Raw genomic sequence first — 26,858 nt, 5'->3', positions numbered from 1 at the left:
ATGTGTGTGTTGTAGTGAGGTGGATGGACCTAGAATCTGTCATATAGAGTGAGGTAAGTCAGAAAGAGAAAAACAAACACCGTATGCTAACACGTATATGTGGAATTTTAAAAAGCGGTACTGATGAACCTAGTGACAGGACAGGAATAAAGATGCAGACGTAGAGAACAGACTTGAGGACACGGGGAGGGGGAAGGGTAAGCTGGGACGAAGTGAGAAAGTGGCATGGACATATATACACTACCAAATGTGAAATAGATAGCTAGTGGGAAGCAGCCGCATAGCACAGGGAGATCAGCTCGGTGCTTTGTGACCACCTAGAGGGGTGGAATAGGGAGGGTGGGAGGGAGACGCAAGAAGGAGGAGATATGGGGATATATGTATACATATAGCAGATTCACTTTGTTATACAGCAGAAACTAACACACCATTGTCAAGCAATTATACTCCAATAAAGGTGTGAAAAAAAAAAAGAAAGATGTGTGTGCACGGAGCTAGAGGAGCCCTGGAGAGAGCAGCAGACAAGCTGGGGCGAAGCTCCTGGAGGTGATGTGTGCTCAGGATCACAAAGGATCACAGTGAACGGCTCTCCCATCCCTCACGCGCCCCAGCCTAAGACCCAGGCGGCTGCTTCCTCTCCTCTGTCAGCCCCCAAGTGAGCCCTCCGGCTCTACTCATTCACCCGGGTGGCCCAGCTCCATCCCCTCCTCTCTGTTCCCACTGCCTCTGCCCTCTAGACACCCATTTTCTCCATTCTGCCCTTCACCTCCATTGCCTACACTGCTGCCAGAGTGATCTTCCAGAATTCCGATCGGAATCCCTTTGCCCTGCGTAGAATCATTTTCCCTATTGTTGGGGCCTAGAGGGCCTAACAGTACAACATTTTCCCCCCACCAGGTTCAGAGCAGTTAAGAGATAGTCAGGATGGACGAGGGCTATGGAGACAGAACGGTAGCTTTACTACTGAGAGTCCACATTTTTCAGTATCAGCTTCAGGTGCGTGCCAACAAGGGGCTTCGGAATAGTGAACCCCAGAAGCAGACACGCTTCCTCTGCAGCCCCAGGAAGCAGGCCCCCCGCATTGTGCTGGTGGCCTCGCACCCAGAGGGAAAGACGGGAGACGCCCAGCTTCCTTATCTGTTATTCCCTAGGCAGTTAAGCTACTCGCCTCCCTGGGGAAGGGGCGAGGGGTGAGGGAAAGCAGGAGTGTTATACCAGGGAAGCTCCCTCTGTGTAGACAGAAACAGCAAGAAGGGAGCCACATCCCCACCACAGACCTACCAGCTGAAATAGGAAGTCCTGCTTGTGTGTTTAGGGCCGTCACTCTCTGGATCGTTCACCACCCCCACCCCCTGTACCCTGTGCTCGGGCTCCGCCAAACTATTCCTAATTACCTCAACCCACCATCCTTCCAGACTTGTCTTGCCTTCACCCAGGAGGCTTCCTCTGCCCGATCTGAGTGCTTTTCCCTGCGTTCTCTACCTGGTGAATCTTAATGCCAAGACCAAACTTAAATCCGTGTCCTCCATGAAATACGCTCTAACCTGCAAGGCAGACTAGACAACTCCCTCCTCGGGGGACCAGTCGCATTTGGTACATGTTTCTTTGAGTTCAGCCCCAGTGAGATGTAATCTGGGGTATTTATATCGGTCTCCTCAATATGGCACTTCCTGCTCACAAAGAATAAGTTTCCATTGTCCTTTTGTCCCCACGGACACTAGCACAGTGTCTGATGCACAGGAAACACTCGGCAAACGCAGGGAGGAGAAAGGACTGAGGTCAAGGCACAAAGACCGGGAGACACAGAGGCAGGTTGAGAGACAAGCACGTCCAAAGACTCGAAGCCATGCCAGTGCCAGCGGCACAAGAGGACGGCGACCTGTTTGGGGAGCAAGAATGAGAACGAGTTGGAGGCGGAGGGGATCGTCTGCGTAGGATGGGCTCTGTGTGTCCTGGTTGGAGATTCGAAGGTTTTTCAGAGGAAAGACTGTCTCACGGGGCAGCTGGAGAGTGGGAGAGTATGGGGGGGGAGGGGATTGGAGAAGGGGTGAGCCTGAGGGTGTTGGAGGGACCTCAGTGAGAACCTATCCAAGGCAGCGGCATTGAAGATGCAGAGAAAGGGCTGGATCCGAGAGCTAAAGAGCCCAACTCAGTAGACACCGTCCCCTTCCTAGAGCTGGGGAGGGCAACTCCAGGCTTTCCTATCTGTGCCACTGGTGGCTTTTGGTGCTAGTAACAGGTTGGAGGATATCAGAGAAGCCCCTCGAAAGGAGATGAGTTGGTGTGAGGGACCCTTAGATTTTACAAGTGAAGGTGTCTTGTGTCATTGGAAATTCTGGTCTGTCCAGTAGCCCTGGAAAGACTCGGTCGGTGGTGGAGGTGAAAGAGGTGGGAGGCATCCGTGTGTAGGGTACGGTTGGAGCCGTTGGGTCGGTTAGAGTCGGGGAACATAGTGTGGGAAGGAGAAGCTGGCTGAGAATGGCGTCTGGGGAACAGCCACATTTTAGAGGCCAGGCCAAGGGCAAGAAACAGCCACAGGAAAGAGGACTCTGAAGATAAGCAGAATCCCCCAGTTAGTGTTAGCAGTGATGAATGCCATGGAGGGAGACCTGGCCTGAAAAGAGGCCTTTGGCTGGGATGATTAGGGGTCCCCACTGCCTTGCACATTTACCAGTTAGAGAAAAAGAGTGGAAATAAGGTCCTGGCACGTTTTTATAATCATGGCCTTTATTAGAGATCAAGATTGGTCTCAATCTTAGGAGTGAGGCAAACATTATTGAGTAAGAGAGCGTTGAGTTACACCAGGCCTCCACACTAAGAGAAACAAAGCCCCCAATTATTCGCCTTGCCTGGTAGGAGAACGTACACAGAATTTGAGATCAGTGTGGAAGTAAAGCTCCCATATGCTGGTTAAGAAGCTGCCCCAGCACCAGTTGTCTGATCAGTCTGGGTGAATTTGAGCACACCTTACCATAGCGTGGAAGCCACACCGGTGGGCGGGGGGGGGGGGGGTTGTGCTGCCTTGGGGCTCTCAGCCCTCACGTTTTTCTCTTTCTTTTTTTCTTCCTTTTATTTAAACAAAATCCGTACAATTGTCATTTTAAATCCAGGCCTTGACATTTTAAGTGGGTACTTGCCTAGATTTCCACAGGTGTGATTGCAAACCCATAAATTACAAGCTTTTGTCTCCTGGGACAAGTGTATAAAAGGGGCCTCTTGTACCCAGGTGAAGTGGTAAACTTGGCAGCTGCGGCAGGCCCTTTGCATGGCGATCGTGATGATAAGCATCTGTCTCCCAGCACCTGCCAGTGTTTGCCTGCCCCGCTGCAAAGCCAGCTCTGCCCAGCTGTCTGCTGCTACAGCAGCCCCAGCTGCCCGCCTGCCCTCCCCGGGGAAGGGAGGAAACTGGGGGAGGAAGAGGAAGAGCCGCACACGCCTGCCCTCTGGTGGGCAGGATGCACAGTGACAGCCAGCCCAGCCCTGACTGCTCCCATGGTCTAGCGGCCCCCCCCACCCCCACCCTGCACAGCCACTGACTGGTCCACGGAGGTGGAACCTGTCCTCCCTGCCCTCCGTGTGAAACCTAGGCCGACCTGTTCTGCTCTTTGTCAAGGAGCTGACATACACGTAGGTTTACACACTGCGGATGCTCTAGTCTTCCCACTCTTGCCATGCCGTGAAAATCGTACATTTAATGGTGGTTGTATATTAGAAATCTGAACAAGTACTGGAATATGTTAAAGATTAGAAGTAGTTTTCATTCTATAATTTTAATATATTCATTCATTGCCTAATTTTTTGATGGGGGGGATATGAGCTTTTTAAAAAAATTCCTAATTTATACCAGTTTGCATATGGATTTAATATAAAATGAACTAGTGGGTCTTCTTATATTTCATGTTACCTCTCCACCATGCCGCTATTCCCACTTCATGGATGTAGAAGGAGAATGGCCAGCTGGAGCACTTGGACTCCTTTCTTTCTTGAGACTTAAGGTGACTCTGTGCGCCCAGCAGACACTCAGTGAACGTCACTGACCTGAGGAACTGGGCCAGGGCTAGACTACAAGCTGCGGTGATGAGAACGCACAGCCCGGCCTTCCCTGCGGTCTTGGCTCTACCCTCCAGGCTGTGGGCTGTGCAGAGGGGTGGGATGGGACTGGCTCTTCCCATGATGCTTTTCTTCCTCCAGGAATGGATGAGTGGACAGATCAATAGAGATATAAAGAAGTGTAGACATAAAATCAGTATTTATCTCGATAGCCATCCCTGAAATTTGATCCAGGGATATAAAGAGACCTGTGTTCTGGCTTCAGTCGTGCCACACTCTAGCTGTGTGTCTTTGAGAAGGCAGTCACCTCTCTGAGCCTTCATTCCTCTGCTGTGAAATGAGGGGAATTGAAACTAACGATCTAGAGGCAATGCCTCTAGATCTACAGTTATGATTCTTAGAAAGAGTTAAAATTATTCAAGAAGAGAAGAGTCCATCATGATTTCACAACTGTTCCCACGACTGGGTCAAGGTGACAGGTCCCCAAGAGGAAATGCAGTGGAAGAGATGGAGGTTAGGAGTCCTTGAGGAGGATTCACTGTCAATGGGTTCCTAAATCAAGGAATTCTGAAGAAATGTCATGGCAGGATGGGCAGTTTGGTTTGGTTGGGTTTTGGTGATTCACTTACAGTCGCGAGGGGAAGAGGAGGCCTGGCTGGAGGGCCTGGCCCAACTCACTGCTGAGTCCAGGCAGCCAGGAAGTTTTCCCCGACCTGTAGTTTGTTGACACATTTTTAAACTTTGGATTCTTAGGTGCTATTTTTTTCCTTAAATTAGAGTATAATTTAGGGTGCAGGGGGGCCAGTGGGGCACACTCGGGGGGAAGCGGAGGTGATCCTGGCCTCTGGGTACCCATGGACCACGCCATTCTCTTTTCACACCAGGGCTCACAAGACATTTTTATTTTCTCTTTAGTTTCCTATCTACTTAACTGAGAAAAACAAAAGCAGCCAGAACTGGGGTCAGAGCGGGGCCACTGAGACTAAAAAGCAGCGCCAAGCCCAGGGCAGCGATGTCCCGCTGGGGTCTGCCACCTACACGTGGGTGTGTGTCCTCAATGCCTTCCGGCACCACTGTGACCCCAGACTGAATGAAACTGCTTTTTCATTCAGAAATCCTCTTCCCCTCAGAAGCTGACAAGCTAAGTCCTTTTAACTCTTTCCAGTGATGGGCAGCAGGGTGCAGAGGATGGGCTGTGAAAATCAGGCCAAAAAGGAAAAAAAAGAAATACAATGTAGAGTCCTATACGTTGTCTTAGGCAGAACCTGCAGAGCTGTTCAGAAAATGCATCCCACCTGATCCCACATCTAGAAATGATCTTCACTCTGACAGTAGAGTCACAGTGGTAACTGTGGCCTCATCGGAACTCTTCTTGCCGAAAGCTTTAGGGGTGCCCCCCCTGCTGCCCCCCAGGGTTCACCTCTGCCGCATCCAGCCCTTCTGTAACCGGCATCCCGGGAGAGAAGGCAGAAATGCATCGAGCCATCGTGTATGAATTCCCATTGAAACCCTGAAGTTCCGGGAAATGGAATTTTTTTGTGCACCCTCACTTATAAAATGGTTTTGTGCTTGTTTTTCTCTTCCAGGCTTTCACTACCTTCCTGTGTCTGTACGGCATGGTTTGGTATGCAGAGCACTACGGTCACCGAGAAAAGGTATAGAAGGGAAGGTGGAGATGGTCTTTTATTTAAACTAACCACGTCCTGCTTGGCACTTTAGCCCAGAGCACATTCACATGAGGATGTGGCATGTACGGCACAGTGAGAGCCGGGTGTCAGTCTCCCCACTTTAGAAACGTAGCCAGTTCAGAATTCACTTCCTATCAGTTGCCATCCTTGCTTGTGACTGCCCTATTCAATAGGTCAGGACTTCTATCCTCATTTCTTAAGGGTGTTAAAGCTTAATTATTTGTTTATATATATATATTTTTTAAAATTGCATGGCAAGCCCCAGAGCAGTTTTTGAAAAGCTAGGTCTTTCACTCTGTGCAGGCCTCTTCCTGTATCCCAGCCTGGGGCTCCCATTCGGAAACTCCTGCCCTGCCCACTTCATAATAGATGAAGATTAAGGTAGAGGATAGATGTGAGTGGGCTTAAAATGCTGTAGCAGTCTTGTCAACTGTAATTTTTTTTTTAAGTAAAAATAACAGCTTTCATCCTTTATTCATACTTTTAGTCTAAGGAGCTAAAGGCGCTTTCTAGAAGATGTATTCTGCATCACCTGGGATATAGCCTTGATCTTATAGCTGAGAGCATAAGCGTGAGGTGGTCCTGCACTTGCTGGTGGGGATCCCCAGCCCGGGAGAGGACAGGGTTGAGCAGCCTCGCTTGTTTGCTGGCCCCCCTCCTCCCGGGAGCACTTGAAATTCCACCACTAAGCCTGCCTCTCTCCCTAGACCTACTCAGAGTGTGAAGATGGCACCTACAGCCCTGATATCTCCTGGCCTCACGGGAAAGGTACAAAAGGTATCTGTCTCTTGCTCATTGTTAAAAACTCTCCTGGGTCCTCTCCCTCCCAAGGCCCAGGAAAGGGATTTAGCATCAATGCTTATCTTCCGAATGTTTATAAATATATGCCCTGAAGGGTCTCAAACCTACTCAACGCATGTCTCCTGTTACTTATTAAGAAACATGCAAAGTGCTCACAGGTTCTGCCCAAGAAACTTGCTTCGTAAGAAGAGGTGCCACGTGGTTCTGCCTTTTCTGAGACAGGAAAATGTAACGAGATCCCACTGTCTCAGGCATCCTGATCGGGATGTTCTTCCTCTTGGCTTTCATCACGAGTGAAAAGCGTTAGGAAGAGTCGTGTGCCAGGAGGAGAAACCTTTCCAAAGAGGTGGATCGACTTAATCGTGTTTATTCAAGAGATAGACCAGCATAAGAGGGATCTCAACAGTGTAGTCAGGGATCTCCCACTGGCCTCTCTCCAAGGAGCATTTTGGAAAGATTTGGGGCCACCTGGTTATCCTAAAGAATTTGACTTGTAGAACAGTGACCCAGAGGAGGCTCCACTGGATAGTAATTCCATGTCAGTTATGAGCTGATTGTGGGCTTGACCGAAGGAAGAGAACTGAATGTCAGAGCCCGTGAATTTTAACCCACAGAATTGCTCAGAGAAGCGGGGACGAGGGAGGGGAAAGCACTGCTGAGGCAGTTGCTCTCCTGAGTCCTTTTGGGGTGAAGCTCATCACAGCTGTCCCTGGGGAAAACACTAGCGAGTGCTGGTCACCCTGTTTGAGATGGTTTCTCCTGAATCAGCTACCTAATATAGAATGCTGATGGAGGTAGGCACAGGGGTTCCCCAGGGCTCCCTTATTCAGAACCATCCTAGAGATCAGTCTGTGGCAATTCCAGGTTCTCCACTGAAAAGACTAAAAGAAATAAACAATGGTAGAGATATATTTAAATGAAAGATAGACAGTTTAAAAAAAAATCTGAGCCCTGGAGCAGAGAACCTTTTGGCTTAGCTGCTCAGCCAGAGGCTTTCCACGTGTTCAGCCCGAGGGCAGAGCCAGCCTAATGCCAGAAAATTCCGATGACCTTCCAGGCCTTACACACCCCTACCCGGAATGCCCACCCTCACCCCACCACTACCCTGGCTCCAGCCTCCACCTGGCTGATGCCTGCTGATTGCCCAGCACTCCGCCAATGTAGACGTCTTTCTCTAAGCTCCCACACAAATGATAGAGCGTGACAGACGACACCATCCCTGCAGCGGCAGGGGCCTGATTTGTAAAGGTGGCTTCCAGATCAAACCATTGAGGGCATGTAATATCTTTGATTTTTGCCAAGTCAAGAATCCATTCCAATTTAGGGGTTTAGAAACAGTGGTGTGTAGCGGGTCAAGGTGTGGACACCTAGTTGATGCGTCCTTTGATTGCTCAGGTAGACTCGACACCCACGTGGTTTGTTTTCATTGTCCCTCCTTTGTGCTTCGATGTTATTTGTGCTCTCACTTCTGGTCCCCATCACCATGACCACGATCCACCCTACGGTGTGAATGTAAACATCCTCGGGACGCTCCTGTCTTTGTGGAGCCCTGACTTGCACACCCTGGCCCCAGCTGTGCTAGCTCAGCGCCGGGGTTTCTGTGCCTTGATTCATTGACGAGGCCACTAGATGGCGCACAAGGGTCAGTGGAGGAGCGGTGGGGTGGCCGGGCAGGGAGAGCCGGAATCAGAGGCTTCAGAGGCCCGAGCCGGGAGCCCACAGCCCACGGTGACGGTGTGTCCCGATTCCTTTGGCCAGGTTCTGAAGACGGCCCACCCAAGCATCCAGGCAACAGCGAGAGCCATTCTTCCAGAAGAAGGAATCGACATTCCAAGTCAAAAGTCACCAACGGAGTTGGAAAGAAATGAAAGACCCTGGTTAATCAAAGATGTTCCAGGGAGTGGCTCGAACTGGGAGGGGACGGAATCGGCTGGACCTCCCTGGGGGGAGGTCGAAACACATAGCGTGAACGGGAAGGAGCGGGGGCTGGGAGGGGTCATCATTTGAGAGCATATGTCTTGTTGCCCACAGGCCCGGCCACACGGGGCAGACCATTGCGGGGGGTCCTTCGCCACTCGGGTGTCTCTTGTAACTTCAGCACTTGGCACGTGGTCACCGGTAGCAGGACAGCGCTCAAAGGAGAGCGTAGCTATTTACTCAGTTGCCAGAAGCAGTTCTGTGCTTGCGTGTGTTGTGGATGCAGTTTAAACATCTTCACTCAGGCAGGGCACCAGCCAGCCAGTTGACGGACTGGTCACCAGGTTTCATATTTTTTCTGAATCTGCCTTTCCGTTTGACTGACTGATTTAAGACCAGGCCACTTATCTGTCTTTTATTTTGTCGTTTCTTATTTCTATGTCAGGATGCTTACAGGCCTTCAGAAGCCACCGCTGAAGTTGAATTGGGGGAGGTTTCTCTTTTTTTCTAGAGAAAAAAAGTGGGGGGAGAGTTTGTGTTACACTTTAGCAGCCTTCTCCCCTTTTTAGGACCTGAAACTACACAGCGGTGGGTGGAAACCAGGCTGAGGAAAGGTTAGCTACCCACGTAGGATCCTGGGCTTCAGATCGGAACCTTTTTGTTCCCTTTCCAGTGTCGCTTGTCCAGACTTATCCACAGTGCACAGGCGTGGACCTGCCGAGAGGCAGTGCTCACCGCGGCCCCTCCCCGCCAGGTGCCTTTTCCATTTTGTTTGTTTTCCTTCCATGGTGTGTTGCTGACATTGTCTTTTAGTCCCCTGTGAGGTGCTGGTGAGTATTCCCTTTCATCCATCCGTGCCATGCTCTAGAACATTGACCCTGATAGTTCACCACTTCTGATGGATCCCTGTTTTAAATAAAACGGTTCACGTTAAAGCCCATCAAATTCTGTCTCTGTAAAGTGCTCATTTCTTTGCCTCTTATTGGTATTTTCCACTATTTGTAAGCAATCACTGTATTTTTCAAGTGACTTTAGGATAATATGAATGTGTATGTGTTTTACGTAGTGAGAAGAAAAGAAAAGAAAATGTGTACTTTAGAGGGCTTACAGACACATGTCCCTTTTCCTAACCTTCCCAAGTGATCAATAGGAAATGAACAAGATAGTCATTGTTTTCTTACTAGGGTAACGGTTACATCAACCAAGTTGGATTTTTTTCTCTAACAAGTGGCCGGTATCCAGTTGATTTTCCTGCAGATATAAACTTGCTGAAAGCAACCCTTTTGTTCCCCCATTTCACAGAGCACAAAGGTTTCGATGTCTTTTCCCCCTTTAAGGAAGTCTTTACCCATAGAAGTGTCATGTTTTTCTTTTCCTGCAAAAGAATCCCAGGGTGAAGGGGTTAAATGAGTCACGCAAAGCGAGCATCACCTGCTGTGCTCGGGGTGAGGGGTGAGTGTCGCCAGTCACCGGGCTGGTGCCCGTGCGGTCCCAGCAGCGGCCCCATCCTTCCCGTGATAGTCCTGAAGAGAGGCAAAGAGGTGCTCGTCCCATAGACCCACGTGCTCTTTTATCACCCATCAGAGAGGCCTTTCTTAAACAGAGGTACGACGTAAAATCTGTTTGGCTTTGAAAGTAGGTGAGTTTGTTTCGTTTTGCTTCTCCGAGCACTTCTGTGCTTCACGGACACCGTGTACATCGTCGGCCTCAACTCCACTTCCTCGTGCTGGGCCACCTCCCTGAGTGTCTCCAAGTTCGTTTTCTGGCGCTTTAACCCTCCTCTGATCGATAGCCAGGTGCAGCTGAAGAAGACGTTTCCTTCTCCAAGGCCGGCCTAGGGGAGGCACCCGCCCACCTGCGATGACTTGGATTTCCTTGGGTCACGTGAAAGCAGCGTGCACGTGAGACAGTCTTTCCTCAGTGGCTTTGTACGGAACGGCCGGGAAAGTCCTCAGCTGCTTTCCGGGTACTTTTTTTTTTTTTTTTTTTTTTTAATTTATTTATTTATGGCTGTGTTGGGTCTTGGTTTCTGTGCGAGGGCTTTCTGTAGTTGCGGCAAGCGGGGGCCACTCTTTATCGCGGTGCGCGGGCCTCTCACTGTCGCGGCCTCTCTTGTTGCGGAGCACAGGCTCCAGACGCGCAGGCTCAGTAATTGTGGCTCACGGGGCTAGTTGCTCCGCGGCATGTGGGATCCTCCCAGACCAGGGTTCGAACCCGTGTCCCCTGCATTGGCAGGCAGATTCTCAACCACTGTGCCACCAGGGAAGCCCCGGGTCCTTTCTTTGAGTTTAATCTTTCTTTTTTCCCTTTCAGTAAGAGCTCTTGACTACAGTGTTTCCAAAACTAGTGCTTTCCTTGGCCAGCCAGATCCGCGGCTGCCATTCCTCCTAGAAACTGTGCTGCTGGGTTTGGTCTACTTTTTCCACTCATTTCTGTGCAAATGGGCTTCAAATTGATGAAAATAGATCAGAGTTGTCATTTAGTATCAGAAACGATTTGATTGCAAGTGATCTCACATTTGCCATTTACAAACTGCCCTCTTAAAAGGCACCATTGTTTTGGAAGTAATGCGCGAAGAATTCTTGACGTATATTTCTCTGTATGTAGCATGGCATGGAGTGTTGAGTACTTTTTCTTTTTTGTCATTCTTGGTCTTTCCATGGCCTTTCCCTGCCTTTCTTGTGTCTGTTTTCACCATTTGTAAAAGCCTTGGCCAAACTGCTCCCACAGCAATGCTAGGACACTTCATTGACCTGTTTTAAGCATTTTGATGATAAAAGACATCCTATAACTGCCAGTCTTATTTTCACCATGACTGCTTCTGTAGTGAGCTCATGAGTAAAGTACTCACCTAGGAGAAATAAAATAAAATTCTTTACCAAATACATCAGGTTCAGCCCTATTGGTCTCCCGTCTGAAGCCGCTCTGCATCATCTCTAAGTGATACCTCTTTTTGTCAGGGGTCTCCCTTTGGAACTGGACCCTTGGGTTGCCTTATTTGTTGATAATAGCACAGTTAGTCAGGCCCTTACAGGGGGAGCTAAATGCAGGGTGGAAAAGAAAAAATTTAACCATTGGAAACCAGAGGAAGTGAGCACTTTAAACAGGGGGGATTAATTTGTGTGCTCTGTGCTCTTTGAATTATGCTTAGTGTTACCCCGTGTTCACCAGGTGGGCTTCACTTACAGAGTTCTTATTGCTGTGAAAACCAGGTATCCCCCAGGTAGGTAATTGCAATCCTCAATGTATTTCCCACTTTTATGATTGAAATCAAGATGTGAGGAGAGCCAAGACTTCTGTTCATCAGTGTTTCGTTACAGGTGCATCTCTTGCCTTCATTGTGCATGTGCATTGCAAGGGTTATATTTGAGATTTGGTTCTTTGTGAGTTTCAGCATTAGTAATGGCTAAGACCAATGGGCTTCAGAGTCTCGTTGCTAGCCCATAATAGATTTTTACAGCATTTCGCTTTATCACATTTTATTCTAAACCTGATGCTAGGACTGTCACAGGTGAAGGTTACAAAATTTTTTAATTGAACTCGGATATTACCTTTGATGCAATAAATACCTACAGCTTTTTTATTTTGCTGTCTTCTGTGAATTTAGAGGAATTATTTATTAATGTCTACCAAAGAAGGGGGAGAATAGTTGGATGTGTATATTTTTGGTTTTTGTTTTTTTAGTGTGTGGGAATGCGGAAATGTAAAATTTTCCTTGTCACCTATGTTTACTAAAGATCACCTTTAATCCCTTTCAGAAATTCATCTGCAGTTTTGTCTACCTTGACATTCCCTTTCTTCCATCCCCTTCTCATAAACCCAGTGAGGACAGAAACATCATTCAGAAAATAGAATTTGCCTGAGAGTTTTGCTTTCCCAGCTGATGGCAACCAACCACCCAACCTCCTTAGCCATTCTGGGCTCATGCTTGAACCTCCTGAGCCCCAGGTGTTAATTTTGTTTGCTTGTTTTGTTATTGGAATGCCCTGAAAACGTTCTCCAAGGGCCTGCAAATTGTGGACACCCATATGCCCCAAATGGCAGGAAGGTTTTCTCCGATGTGCCTGGCCTCGTGTCCCTCCACACAGTCTCCCCAGGGCCTCAGATACCAGTGTTCCTGTGTACCCCTTTTCTGGACGCTGAGTAAAGGGGACTCGTGTGGCTTTACAGCACAGGAAATAAGGTTTGTTTGCCTTTAAAAGAAAAGTAGATAAACCTGAGACCAAAGACCTAAAATATTGCATTCTCATGTCTGAAGTATACATATTATAGCCTTAATTACAGTGTCAAATGGCAGGCAGGATTTATGTTACAATCCATACTGGAAAATCTGGACTGTAAACCTTCTTGTTCCCACTTGCCTGACTCATTCTCATCAGTCCAACTGCATATTCACGGGCTGATTAGGTATTTTATGGATGCATCCTGGGAAAGGCTTCAAAATGTTGAGAATCCTCTACCTTCTCTTAGACTGTATGAAATCCAGGCCAAGAGCAGAGGGATGAGTTCACTAGGGCCACCGCTAACAAATCTTCCAAAGGCGCTTGAAGGACTGGGATCCTTCGAAAGACCTCTGGATGGGGCTCTGGGAAACCCCTCCCTCCCTCGAGTCTCCCCAGTGGCCACCATAGCACTCAGCTGGCTTTGCTGGAGAGCCAAGTGCCAGAGCAGCACTTCTAATTCCAGGGAAAGGGGGTCCCTGTGACCCCCCCCCCACACACACACACACCCCTGGGATGTATGTGTGTTCTTCAGTCCTGTGAGTTTGCTGTTAATCCCTGTTTTCCGGGGTCATGAGGCTTAAGTACCTGACCCAAGAGTACACCGCCACTAGGGGACGTCAGATCAACCCAGAGCCTTACGCTTTTTCTCCGACTCCAGGCTCCTTGTCTTAATTCTTGGGCACATGTCTTAAGCCCCATTACCGGACCCGAGCCTCCACCTATCCCCCTGCCTTGCTCCCAGACAGCCCCAACAAATGGCTGATGAGGAGCCCCTGGGGGCGCCCACGCCTTTGCCTCCCCTAGCCCTGGTGCTCGCTTTACTAGCGATGGCCAAACCTCCAGGCCGCTGCAGATGTTGATTCTCCGTGTGATTTCAGCTGGTTGCACGCTTGGTGGAAGGAATAACTGGTGTCTCAGGCTCCTTGAAGCAGGGTCCCATCTCTCTCCATTTGGGTTCTTCTCCTGGTCTTTCGGTGCATTCTGCAAACTGTCAGAAGGCAATTCCTCCTGCCCGTAGCAGCTCCCTCTGCCCTCAGGAATCTGATTTACGATCTGGCGAGGCCATAAACCTCTGCTCTCCACTTCTGAAAAACAGCAAAAAGTATGGGAAAGAATGTAAATTATAAATACTGAATTCCTATGGTCAGCAATAATGTAACGGCCTGGGTTGTTGTGTTTTGTGTTTTTTTTCTTTAAATATGGTATCCATATGGCTTTAATTTCTAAGGGCCTGTGTTCCCCCCCCTGCCACCATCACCATATTTCTAAGGAGAACAGATAACAGTGAAATATCCCACTGGGTTAGAGTGTTTTTTCCAAAACGAGAAATAGCATTTTCTGATGACTCACTGGCCCAAGACTGAAATGCCTCTCTTCACGGAGAGGGATAGAACTCTAGGTGACAGTGACACCTCCACAGTCATCAGCCTGCCGATCTGGTCGCTCTGCTCCAGACCAACCCCTGGTGTTGTCACTAAGCAAACCCCACCCCCAATTTTGACTTTCCAGGAGGAGGTTTCTCCTGTAAGATGTTTTGAAATTCTCTTCCTGTCCCTCTTAGCAGTCAAGGTCTGCTCACTCACTGGAAACAGACTTCTTACTTCTACTTGCACCGCTGCTGCAAGCAGTGAAAACCGCTGCAAACTCATCCTGAAGACCAAACAGCGGCTGGGTTTGAATCTTCATTCCAGGGGTGGGTCAGCTCCAGGCTTAGATTTCACATGCAGGGCAGAAGCAGCTGCTTGCTCCTCTGAGGCAGGAAGGAGCCGCTGGTCACCAGGTGAATTCCTGCTGTTCTTCTCTGACCACAGAATTCAGTACCTGAGATCATTCTGCTGGCCTTCAGCATTTTTGCCCTTAAACCCAACCTCGACCCAGTTCAAAATGATGGGTGAAAGCTGCAAAATCACCCAGGGTCCCAAGTTACTGTTAGAACAGCCCAAGTCTGCCAGAGCATCTATTAAAATTGATGGGTCTGTGTTTTTCTTCGTGTGGTCAGGAAGTGTGCTCAGGAAGTGTGCTGACAGCAGAGGAGGGTGCATGAGAACATGATGCTTGAGATCACAGGCGTGTCCACCCACAGAAATATATAGGCTTACAAGCACCTATTCACTCCCACGCTCGCCTTCATGTCTTCCTGTCATTTTCTTTGGACCACATTTGATTCACAAAATGCCAGGCTCAGCTTCAGCATGGGACTAGCCAGACCACACGTAGGGCATGGAGGAGAGAGCCAAGGTTCTCAGAAATCTCTGAGTGGATGTCGTGTACGTTTTGACTACCAGGATATCCTCAGCTGCAGGTCCGTTCCTCAAAATTGTGTCTCTGCCAGAAGGTTCTGTGTATGTACATCTAAGTAATTTCAAGAGAAGGTGAAGATAAGCCCAGCGGTGATGGCCATAGAATATGTACACGTCAACTGATGGGTAATTTTATGTGTCAACTTGACTGGACCAAGGGATGTCCAGACAGCTAGTAAAGCATTATTTCCGGATGTGTCGGTGAGGGTGTCTCCGAAAGAGATGGGCATTTGAATCAGTAGACAGAGTAAAGAGCAGATTGCCCTCCCCGGTGTGGGCAGGCCTCATCCAATCTATTGAGGGCCTGAATAGAACAAAAATGCAGAGGAAGGGTGAATTTGTTCTCTCCCTGCTTGATCTGAGACATCCCTCTTCTCCTCCTGGACATTGTTGCTCCTGGTTTTCAGCTTTCAGACTCAGACTAGGACTTAAACTCCCCCTTTGCCCCACTACATACACACAGTTAAGCCTTTGGACTTGGACTGAATCACAGCGCCCGCTTTCTTGGTTCTCCAGCTTGCAGACAGCAGGTTGTGGGACTTCTAGGCCTCCATAGCTGTGAAAGACAATTCCTATAATAGCTCTCCTCATATGTATAGACATATATATGTGTGTGTGTGTGTGTGTATCTCTCCTGTTGGTTCTGTTTCTCTGGAGAACCCTGACTAATACAGCCAGGCTTATATTTAGACTAAGGTTTGTAAGTTAAAATTATAAAGGGAAATGAGAAAAATTGGAGTCCTTGAGTAATGAATGCTCCAAAATGTGATTGCTGGCCTGTAAATCAACTTGTATTGCCACTGGTTTTTCAGATAACATTGCCGTGAACAGCAGAATTGCCGTTTAAGTTTAGAACAAAGGCATGCATACACCTTCTGGTACGCTGCTGCGGAGATGGCCAGTGCCGTGAAATCTACCCCAGATGGGTATAATAGAGTGGCCCAAGGACGAAAACAGAAGTCCACATCATACACTGGACTCATTGCCTCAACCTTTCCCGCCTGTCCTTTTCTGACCCTTGGTTTTTAAAAAATCATCGCACTACAGCCATACCACCCCGAATGCACCCGATCTCGTCTAAAAAATCATTGCAAACAGTTACTTGTATCTTGTTTAAAAAAAAAAATCCTTTAATGAGCAGCTGCTCAGACTGAGAGAGGGGGGAAAAGAATGTTTAGTTTTTCCAAATAAATTTCTTTATATTTAGTGTGCTGGCATCACCCAACGGCTCTTCTGCTGAGACGCTAATGTGACTGGCAGGTAGTGTTTTTGCCCTACGTGGCAAAACAATTGATAGTAAAAACTAACGCTAACTATGTGCTGGACACCATGCTTGGTGCTTTCCCTGGATCATCTGATCCGTCCCTCATGAGATCCTTATTGGAGGACAGACTGGAGAGGCCTTACAGAGAGAAGCAGTGGGGCTGGTACCTGATGAGCAAGGAGTTGTGGGCTTGAGCCCACACTCCTCGGCGTCTCACGGATCAGCAAGGTCCGACTCAGCCGTGTGTCCAGCATCAGCTCCTGCTCACCCCCTGCCCCTCCTCGTGCCCTCCACCCCCCACTGAGAGCGCTATGGGACCCCCCCCACCCGCCATTTCCATGGCCCACCAAGTACACCACATTTCCAGGCTCCACAGCGTCTGTGACACGCCTGGAACGTCTGCCCCCGGCACTCTGCCTGGTAAGTTTCATCGTCCTGAAAATCTCAGCTCAGACGCCCTGTGCTCTGTGAAACTCCCCTGATCCCTGATGGGCATGGACGTGCTCCTTCCCTGTGTGCTGTATCCACCTCTGAGTGGCAGTTCTGTCTCAGGTCTCCTGGACTCAGCCCAGGCTCCTAGCAGTGTCCATCCCCAACACCCAGGCCAGAGCAGGTGCCCGGTAAATGCTCTGAATGAGCACGTGACTGAGTGGGGCTGTGGGACAGAGGCCAAGGACCACCCCTTCCAGGATGGACACGAGGTGTGGGCGGCTGTTCCACTTCCCTCTGTTTCCACGGGAATCCCGCGTGGAGTCCTCCGGCCCAGCTGCACGTTGGCCTGCAGTTGGGTCTGCAGTTAAGTCCTGCTGCCTCCACTCTGTGTTTTTATTTTTTTAAATGATACCATCGTCCATCTCATATGACATTTATTTATTTGCTTGTTTATTTATTTATCTAGCCAGGCTGTGCAGCATGCGGGATCTTAGTTCCCCGACCAGGGATCAAACCCATGTCCCCTGCAGTCCTGCAGTGGAAGCGTGGAGTCCTAACCACTGGACCACCAGGGAATTCCCCCTCTTTATCTTTAAAGAGAGTTTTTTTTTTTAAGAGGAGTTTTTGGTGCACTGAAAAATTGAGCAGAGTATACAGAGAGTTCTCTCATACCCCCTGCCCCTACTCATGCAGAGCCTCCCCCATTATCAGATCCGCCACCAGAGTGGGACATTTGTTACAGCTGATAACCTGCATTGATGCATCGGTATCACCCAGAGTCCACAGTTTACCTTACAGTTCACGCTTGGTATTGTACACTGTATGGGTTTAGACAGATGTATAATTGACAAATACCTACCATTTTAGTATCACACAGAGTATTTTCACTGCCCTAAAAATCCTTTGTGCTCTGCCTATTCATCCCTGCCCCCCCACCACCCCAGAATTTCAGGCAACAACTGACCTTTCTACCGTCTCCATAGTTTTGCCTTTTCCAGAATGTCGTATAGTTGGAATCATTCAGTATGTAGCCTTTTCAGATTGGCTCCTTTCACTTGGTAATATGCATTTAAGATTCCTTCATGCTTATTTATTTTTAGTGCTGAATAATATTCTGTTGTCTTGATGGACCAGTTTGTTTATCCACTCACTTACTAGAGGACATCTTGGTTGCTTCCAAGTTTTGGCAATTATGAATAAAGCTGCTATAAACATTTGTGTGCAGGTTTTTGTGTAGGCATACATTTTCATCTCCTTTGGGTAAATACCAAGCAGTGCTGTTGCTAGATCATATGCTAAGAGTGTATTCAGTTTTGTAAGAAACCACCAAACTGTCTCCCAAAGTGGCCGTACCATTTTGCATTCCCACCAACAAAGAATGAGAGTTCCTGTTGCTCCACATCCTTGCCAGCGTTTTGGTGGTGTCGGTGTTCTGGATTTTGGCCATTCTAATAGGTATTTAGTGGTATCTTGTTGTTGTTTAAATTTGCATTTCCCTGAAGGCGTGATAGACCTGCCTCTACTTCTTCAGCCTGTGCTTTTACCTGTGTGCATTGGGCCCACACCCGGGCATTTCGGAGGGCTGTCTTGTTTCCTTTTTTTTTTCTCTTAAACTTCCACCAGCAGTGGAAATTGGCAGAGCCCCTTTGGAGTGTTAATCAGAAAATACCTTGTTTTCAAGTTTCTTAGGACAGCTTTCCTTTGAAGGTGATGACTAGGGACCACTTCTTGATTCTCAGCACAAGGGCTGGGACAGGTACCAAAGGCATCCACTCTCCTGCCCAGCACCCGTTTTGATATTGCAAGGTTCCCCAAAATGCTCTGATTTTCTCCCTTGGTTCCTGATTCATCCAAGTTTGGTGGAGCCCTCCATTTGGGGTTCAAAATTGTAGAGGTCCTTTTGAAGAAAAAATAATATAAAAAGCTCTTACTCTTGAAATTTGATTTTTAAAAAAGCAAATGCCGGGGCTTCCCTGGTGGCGCAGTGGTTGAGAGTCTGCCTGCCAATGCAGGGGACACGGGTTCGAGCCCTGGTCTGGGAGGATCCCGCGTGCCGCGGAGCGGCTAGGTCCGTGAGCCACAACTACTGAGCCTGCGCGTCTGGAGCCTGTGCTCCGCAACAAGAGAGGCCGCGATAGTGAGAGGCCCGTGCACCGCGATGAGGAGTGGCCCCCGCTTGCCGCAACTAGAGAAAGCCCTCGCACAGAAACGAAGACCCAACACAGCCATAAATAAATAAATAAATAAATAAAAATTGAATAAATTAAAAAAAAAACAAACAGATTTATTAAAAAAAAAAAAAAAAGCAAATGCAGTATGGCCCCAATGCTAGGCTACCTCCCAGAGGCTTGGAAGAGGCCAAGTGAAAGGGAACTCAAAAGCGTTGTGTCACTAATTTTGCAGTGAATCTGCCTCCTCTGGAACCTGGACGAATTGTGATTCACCTGCTGCAGGTTCAAATAAACCACATCTCGGATTCTTCCAATTCATTGCTCAAACTGCAAGATGCCATTATCATCAGGAAGTGTAGCCTTTCCCCCTGAGTCTTTTTTCCATCCCATCCAAACTCTCCAAGAACATTAGGGATTTGTTCCATGAACTGAGTCCAAGAACTGGGCAGTCCCATCGACCCTGGAGCACTCTGACTCAGGTACTCTGCCTCACAGGGTGGTGAACAATTGTCTACTTGGCCATGACACTTTGTCAGTCCCCACCCCGTAGTAGCAGTGTCCCCGCTTGGGCAGCCAGGTGGCACCATGCCTGAAAGCCGTTCTCAGAGCAGGAGACTGTGCCAGGGACAGGGAGTCTACTAGACATTCAAGTCTCAAATACAGCCTGCCCCAGACCCAACTCTTGTCCCCCTGGAACCCAGTTCACCAGCCAGGCCCCTCTTTCCCTCATGATGAGTCTTCCTTTGTGGCCTCAGCATCCATCACCGCCAGGGCCAACTTAGTCCATCCAGGAGATTCCTATGAGCACTGCCCCAAAAGGAAAGCGTGGAGCTCTCGGCCCCTCTCCTGCCCTCTCTGCAGCTCTGTCCCCTCCTGCTGGGAACAGCTTGCAAATAGAGTGTATTGCAAATGGGTGCCTTGCCAGGTTGCAGAAGCAGGCCCCCATCCCAGCTCTGTGCTTCTTTCCCCATGAGGAGCTGCCTGGATCTGTCTAGTCATATCTGCCAATATACAGAGGAGTTCCTGCTCCCATATGTGTTGCTTCCTTCCTGACAGCCCCTCTGGTTCTCAGATGGTGACAGTGGTGTTCATGGGGGTTCTTTCCGGAGCCACAGGGTCTGGACTGCCAGGAGCTGCGTCTGCTGTGTGTCTAGGAAAGATGTCCTTCCTTCTGTATCTTGCAAGGCCTGGTGACTGCTTTAATGAGGAAAGAGCCCCAGAGAAAACGCACTTCCATTGGTGGTTCTCCCCAGATTGAAAAAATTATCTTTCAACCAGCTAACTTTATCCTGCTGGGACCAGTTTAGTTTGGGGAATTATTTTTGCTTTTGAATGCAAATGTTCTTCCCCCTCGCATCTGCTCACCACAAGCTTTCCAAACAGGCAATGACAGACCATTGAGTAAAGTGTTTTATCCCCTGAATAAAGCACTTATGTGTTTTTTGAAACTATGTTTCCTCAAGAAAGCCACCCCCATGTGGAACATCCACCTTTTCTGAGCAAGTGTCTACGTGAATCTGACTCCTCTCTGGGGTTAACTGAGCCAAAAATGCATCACTCACCTGGCTGCAGGGAGAGGGCAACCTTCATTCTGCAAAATTACAATCCCGTGATCAGCCAGCAGAGCCCTTCTGCTAATGGAAACCAAAAGACTGGGACGTATTAAAAGATGGCTGAGGAAATGACCGAGAATAGCACATTTTCACCTCCTTTCCAATCTAAAGAGATTTGCTCCCAGACATTGTTTCTTCAGTCCAGCTTCTGACTCGCAAACTGTTCAAGAAGGAGGCTGTGGGCTGGATGACACAGAGCCCGCATGACATAACTTTCATGTTGGAACACACACACACAGATAGAGGAAACAGACGTTTGGAGAAGGGGCTCAGGGGCAGCCTGTGGTTGTACCCCTACAGTCCACAGGTCAAGGTACCAAGGTCCCCCTCACACCCATCAGGATGGCTACTATCCAAAAAATAAAAACAGAACAAAAACTACCAAGTGTTCGTGAGGATGTGGAGAAATTGCAGCCCTTGTGCACTGTTGGTGGGAATGTAAAATGGTGCAGCTGCTGGAAAACAGTATGGAGGATCCTCAAAAAAGTGAAAATAGAATGACCATATGCTCCAGGAATTACACTTCTGGGTATACATCCAAAAGAATGGAAAGCAGACTCGAAGAGATATTTGTACATCCATGTTCACAGCAGCACTATTCATAGTAGCTAAAACACGGAAGCAACCCAAGCGTCCGTTGACAGATGAACGGATTAGCAGAATCTTGGTATGCATACAGTGGAATGTTATTCGGCCTTAAAAGGAAGGAATCCTGCAGTATGCTACAACATGGATGAATCTTTTTTTTTTTTGAATTTTTGAATTTTATTTTATTTATTTTTTATACAGCAGTTTCTTATTAGTTATCTATTTTATACATATTAGTGTACACATGTCAATCCCAATCTCCCAATTCATCACACCACCACCACCACCTCCCCCCGCTGCTTTCCCCCCTTGGTGTCCATACGTTCAACATGGATGAATCTTGAGGACATTATGCTGAATGAAATAAGCCAGTCACAAAAGGACAAATACTGTATGATTCCACTTACATGAGATACTAGAGTAGACAAAAAGTCACAGAGACAGAGAGTGGAATAGTGGTTGCCAGGGGCTGAGGGAAAGGGGAAAATGGAGAGTTTAATGGATGCAGAAATTCAGTTTTACAAGATGAAAAGAGTTATGGAGGTGAACGAATGGTGGTGACGGTAACACAAAATTTTGAGTGTACTTTATCCATTATGGCCGCACCACGTAGCAGGCGGGATCTTAGTTCCCTGACCAGAGATAGAACCCAAGCCCCCTGCACTGGGAGCACGGAGTCTTAACCACTAGACCACCAGGGAAATCCCAATGAGTGTATTTTAAACCACTGAACTGTATGCTTAAATAATGACCATGGTAAATTTTATGTGTATTTTACCACAATTTAGAAAAAACATAGAGAAAAAAGAAAGACACCGAGGCCCAGAGTAGTGAAGCAACTTGGCTAGGGTCACACAGCTGGCTATGCCAGAGCCAGGGATCCGGCTGTCTCTAGATCCCTGCTGCGATGTTCCTGCCCCAGTACACAAGTACCAAAGAAGAAGACGAACCTGTGTGGCTTGTGCAGCTGCTCAGGCTTCATGCATTTAGGGGATTTGTCCTTTCTACCAAACTTTTTTTTCCCCTGCCCCATCACTGCACATTTCTCACCTCCAGAATCCAGCTTCACTCTCTGACGCCTTCTATCACTGACTAACAGGTTCAGAATTTTAAAGGGCATATACAAAAATAGAGTGCTCATAGCCAAGGATGCTTCTAAAAGGGTGGCAACACCCCGTAAAAGTAGAGTATCCACAGTGGCCAAAGCCTGGGGTGATTGGAGGTGTTTAGAAAGTGCTGAGAGCAATTTTTCAAATGAAGGTGGGGAGCGCTTTTGAAAGTCACATGTAGGACAAGAAGGGGAAAACAAAAGAATGGCGTCCACTGTTTGGAAGAAGAGTTCAATCTGATGATTATTCCTGCTGCAGGTCCTACTGTGATTTCTCTTTACTCTTTATTTTGGCTCATAAGTCAAGTTCAGGCCCTCCTGTGCACTGCCCGCCACCCCCCCCCCACCACCAATCTCTTTACTTTAGCCATTCTGACCTATTTTCATTACTTGACTATTCATCAAGGGTCTTCCCCATCACATCCCGTCCCCGACTATTCCTCTAGTAAATTCATCCATGTCCTTTCATTCTCAATTAGAACATCACCTCGATGAGAGGACCTTCATCAACACCCAACCTAGATTTTCCCCTCCATAGCACCACCCATCTCCTTTTGTAACTCTTAGTTCCTGCTCAACAGCTGTCTTCCCTGCCAAGTTATTAACTTCCAGACCGTTTCGGTTTGCCCACTCTCAGATATCTAACACCTAGCACCACAGGTACTCAGCAAATATTTTTTGGATGAATGAATTTTTTTTTTTTTAAGATTTTTTGATGTGGACCATTTTTTAAAGTCATTATTGAATTTGTTACAGTACTGCTTCTGTTTTATGTTTTGGTTTTTTGGCCCCGAGGCATGTGGGATCCTAGCTCCCCCACCAGGGATCGAACCCACACCCCCTGCATTGGAAGGCAAAGTCTTAACCAGTAGACCACCAGGGAAGTCCCCAGATGAATGAATTCTTTAATGAACAGATGATAGAGAAAACAAGACAAGTCAATACATGCATGACAAAGAAATAAAGGGAGGGAGAGATGTGGTTAGTCAGGAAAGATTTGAATGAAGTGATAGATGGTCCAGCTAGGTTTAGAAGGAAATGATATGAATTAGCTGAGATCCAGGAAGTCAATGGGAAGCATGAAAGTCTGAGGTAGGGTCAGTTAGGAATCTGCCTTGACCATGAGGCTGAGTGATTTATATTTCATTTATATAGTCTCCATCAACAGAATGATATTCAACTTGGAAAAGGCAGAATATGCATTGGTGGGAGGGAATTGAAGCCCAAGATGGCACCTAACAGTGTTAAAAATGTCATCTCTAGGTAAATGTCATGTAAATATCATGGTGCTGAATTTCACAGCCTTGTGTGTTAAGCCCAGAGAAACAAGAAAGTGTCATTAAAACAGTAGGATAGAGGTAGATTTTTGAAAACTGCAGATCAACAAGCTTGGTATTAATGCACAGTAAAGTTCTAGAACAGGTTATTAAAGGTGGTCTGTGTCCATACTTACAGAAGAAAGCATTAATCACTGGGTATTAGCAGAGGTTCACTAAACAAGCCATGCAAGGCTGATGTGTCTTTTTTTCACAGGATTACCAGATTGGGAGATCTAGGGAATATCACAAATGAGCAAATCTCAGAGCATAAACCCCACCTAAGCTAAAGAAGAATGAAAAATTTAAAAAATACCCACCTCAGCTTTTTGAAACCCAGTGTGCTATTATAGTTCTTTTCTGAGAGTTACAGTGAACATTAACTCATTAAAGGCTCTGAGAAGTCCTGCACTGAAGAACCTATTTAACATTATCCCATTGAGCAAGTGATCCACAAAACACACTTGGAAAAGGAGGTTTTTTGACAAATTTCCGCAAGGTAATTTGCTAAGTTTTTTATTATATCAACTGTGAAGGAGGTAGAGAAATGTGGGTTTAAAAAATAGGTTATTGGAATCAGAGCTAGGTAGACAACTGTACCTAAAGAGCATTTAATTAACTGATTAATAGTCACCTATGGGGGGGTCTCTAATGTAATGTCTCAAGGCTCTGCCCTGTCTCCTGGAATGTTCAACATTTTATCACAACATGGAAGACCTACTTTTAAGTTTTTCAGATACCCTAAAGGGAGAGAGGCAGTTAATATGCTATATAACACACTGAAATATGGTCTTAAAACCAATAAAGGAATCCAACAGAACCTTACTGAGACTCGTTAGAATCAATAGTATAAATAAAGGATAGATGAACTCTGACTTGAAACTGGCTCATATGATAAAGACCTGGGCTTGCAGCTACATTAAGACCAGCCCAGGCCAAATGTGTGATAGGGCTACCATGCTTCCAAAGTCACCCTGGGCACGTACGATGGCCTGGAAGGCAAACAAGTCAGCCAAGGTGGTTTGGCCACACTGGAAATTGTATTCTGGTCTTATGTTCCATTTTGAGAGGTACATTGACAGATTGGAAAATGTTCAAGGAATGACGAACATCAGCAGAATTCTGGAGAACGTGTGCCCGGAGGAGAAAATTCTGCAGAAACCAGGGCTATTTAGATGGTCTGTAGACGAGAAGATAAGGGGCATGTTGATAACTGACTTCGGGAGACAGTGTAGTATAGTATAAAAGAGATAAGTCTGTGCTCAAATCTCTGCTCTAGTACTTCTGGGCTGTGTGACCTTGGACAAGTTTCTCAACATCTTAGCTTCAGAGCCCTTAGATAAGAAATCATCTTTTCCATTTAGTGGGGTTATTGTGATGGTCCAGGAGCAGAGTAGGTGGTCAATTCATGCTTCTCTTCTCTTTCTCCATGTGAAGAAGGGCAATCATAGCATTTAGAAAGGTGACATTTGATATACATCCAATGGAAAAACTGAACCAATGGGAGAATTCCCCAAAGGGAGGTATTGGCTGATGAAAAGTAGGAACTTCATAATAATCAAAAGCTAGAAAACAAAGATATTAGCTTGGCTACCTTTAGGTTGGCCATGGAACTACCATAGATTCTATAGAAGATATCTCTGCTTTGGGCGGGAGATGAGATTAGATGACTCCCAGATGCCTTCCAGCTCTGCGATTCCATGATTCAAATTCTCAGCTAGTCTGTTTATTGTTCTCTTCCATAGGTAGTCAACTCATATATATTAAACTCCCATTCATATATATCGAATAGATACTATGTGTACTTTTAAAAAATTATTCTTTGACCATTCCCTATGTATGGGTTCTTTCTCTCTTATTTTATGGCCTCATTACAGCCTAGTTCAGGGATTTGTCCTTATTCGGAACTTAATAGATGTTGATAGACTAGTAAGAGAGGTCTATGATGGTCTGATGACCACACACACTTTGGACTCACACAGGCATGTGTTCAAATCTTGGCTCTACTTCTTGGCCATGTGACCTTGGGCAAGTTACTCTCTTGTAATAATAGCTTTATGAGAGCGAATGAATAGGATATTCTAATTCTTTAGAAAAACAGTTAAATGTATAATAAATAGATATTATTTTTGTAGTTGCTGTCAGAGTGAACTTAAACCTACTTAATACTTAAATAGACGTTTTCTGACTACACAGTAAGAGCCTTAGGCATGAATTGGTTCTTCCTGTACATACTTATTTAAAAATATTTTCTCCTAAACAGTGTTCTTGGTTATCATGCTCCAAAGCCTACTTAAGTCTATTATCCTAGTTTTTGCAATATTCATGATGGGGGGAAAGAGGAATCAACTGGAAATAAGCAAAAGTGAAGACACTGAAGTGGAGGCAATTTAACCTTGGCCAAAAAATCTATGACAAAGTCAGAGCTGGTCTGAGACAGCCTCATGGGGAACCCCTGGTGTGCAGTCAGCCTACACTGGAGACCCAGTGAGCCTCCAGCTGTGGCCACTTGAGAAATGGCCCTGCCTCTTGTTGTTGTGCTCTGCAAACAGGAAATGTCCATCAGGCACGCCCTGAGCCCCCGACAGCATCCCCGACAGGGCCTGCACCTTGGTTAGTTCCTCGCCCATCATGGGCCGTGGCCTAGACTTGGAGATACTCGACCACGAAGGGAGGGAGAAAAAGAAGGAAGGGATGGAGTATGAAGTAAAGGTGCTTTGTAATTTTTTTTTTAATCGTGGTTAAAAATATATAGCAAAAAATTTACCATCTTAACCATTTTTAAGAGTGCAGTTTTGGGGACTTCCCTGGTGGTCCAGTGGTTAAGAATCCCCCTTCCAGTTCAGGGGACACGGGTTCGATCCCTGGCAGGGAACTAATGTCCCACATGCCACGGGGCAACTAAGCCCACGGGCTGCAACTACTGAGCCTGCGCACTCTGGAGCCCGCATGCCGCAATGAAGAACCAGCGCACCACTACGAAAGATCCCGCATGCTGCAACTAAGACCGGATGCAGTCAAGTAAATTCTTTAAAAAAAATTTTAAAAGAGTACGGTTTTGTAATGTTAAGTATATTCACAGTTTCGTGCAACAGATATTTTTCATCCTGCGAAACTAAAACTCTCATTGAACAAGTCCCCATTTCCCCCTCCCTCTAGCTCCTGGCAACCACCGTTCTACTTTCTGTTTCTATGAATTTTACAACTTTAGATGCCTCATGTAAATGGAACCATATGTGACTGGCTTAATTCAACTAGCATAATGTGCTCAGTATTCCTCCATGTTGCAGCATGGGACAGGATTTCCTTCTTCTTTTTTTTTTTTTTGGCTGTGCCACATGCCATGCAGGATCTTAGTTCCCCGACCAGGGATCGAACCTGTGCCCT

General features: G+C 47.1%; 1 protein-coding gene and 1 long non-coding RNA gene across 3 annotated transcripts in view; one reads left to right on the top strand and one right to left on the bottom strand.

Annotated features, from left to right (window-relative positions):
* Positions 1 to 9,401, top strand: part of PTDSS1 (phosphatidylserine synthase 1) — a 64,972-nt gene extending 55,571 nt beyond the window's left edge. For both annotated transcript variants that reach the window (XM_082364368.1, XM_082364367.1), the window contains 3 exons: positions 5,637 to 5,705; positions 6,446 to 6,515; positions 8,298 to 9,401. In XM_082364368.1, coding sequence (XP_082220494.1) covers positions 5,637 to 5,705; positions 6,446 to 6,515; positions 8,298 to 8,407 — 249 coding nt within the window. In that variant the 3' untranslated portion in view covers positions 8,408 to 9,401. The remainder of the gene's footprint in view (positions 1 to 5,636; positions 5,706 to 6,445; positions 6,516 to 8,297) is intronic.
* Positions 9,402 to 10,426: 1,025 nt separating this feature from the next.
* LOC309615154 overlaps positions 10,427 to 26,858 on the bottom strand; it is an 86,616-nt gene continuing 70,184 nt past the window's right edge. The window contains exon 4 of the long non-coding RNA XR_014236546.1: positions 10,427 to 13,764. This is a non-coding gene — a long non-coding RNA (uncharacterized lncRNA). The remainder of the gene's footprint in view (positions 13,765 to 26,858) is intronic.

The sequence above is a fragment of the Balaenoptera borealis genome, assembly GCF_965194805.1.
Source record: "Balaenoptera borealis genome assembly, chromosome: 17".
Taxonomy (NCBI): domain Eukaryota; kingdom Metazoa; phylum Chordata; class Mammalia; order Artiodactyla; family Balaenopteridae; genus Balaenoptera; species Balaenoptera borealis.
Note: the sequence above shows the minus strand (reverse complement) of the source record. Positions and strands in the feature narration are given on the sequence as shown.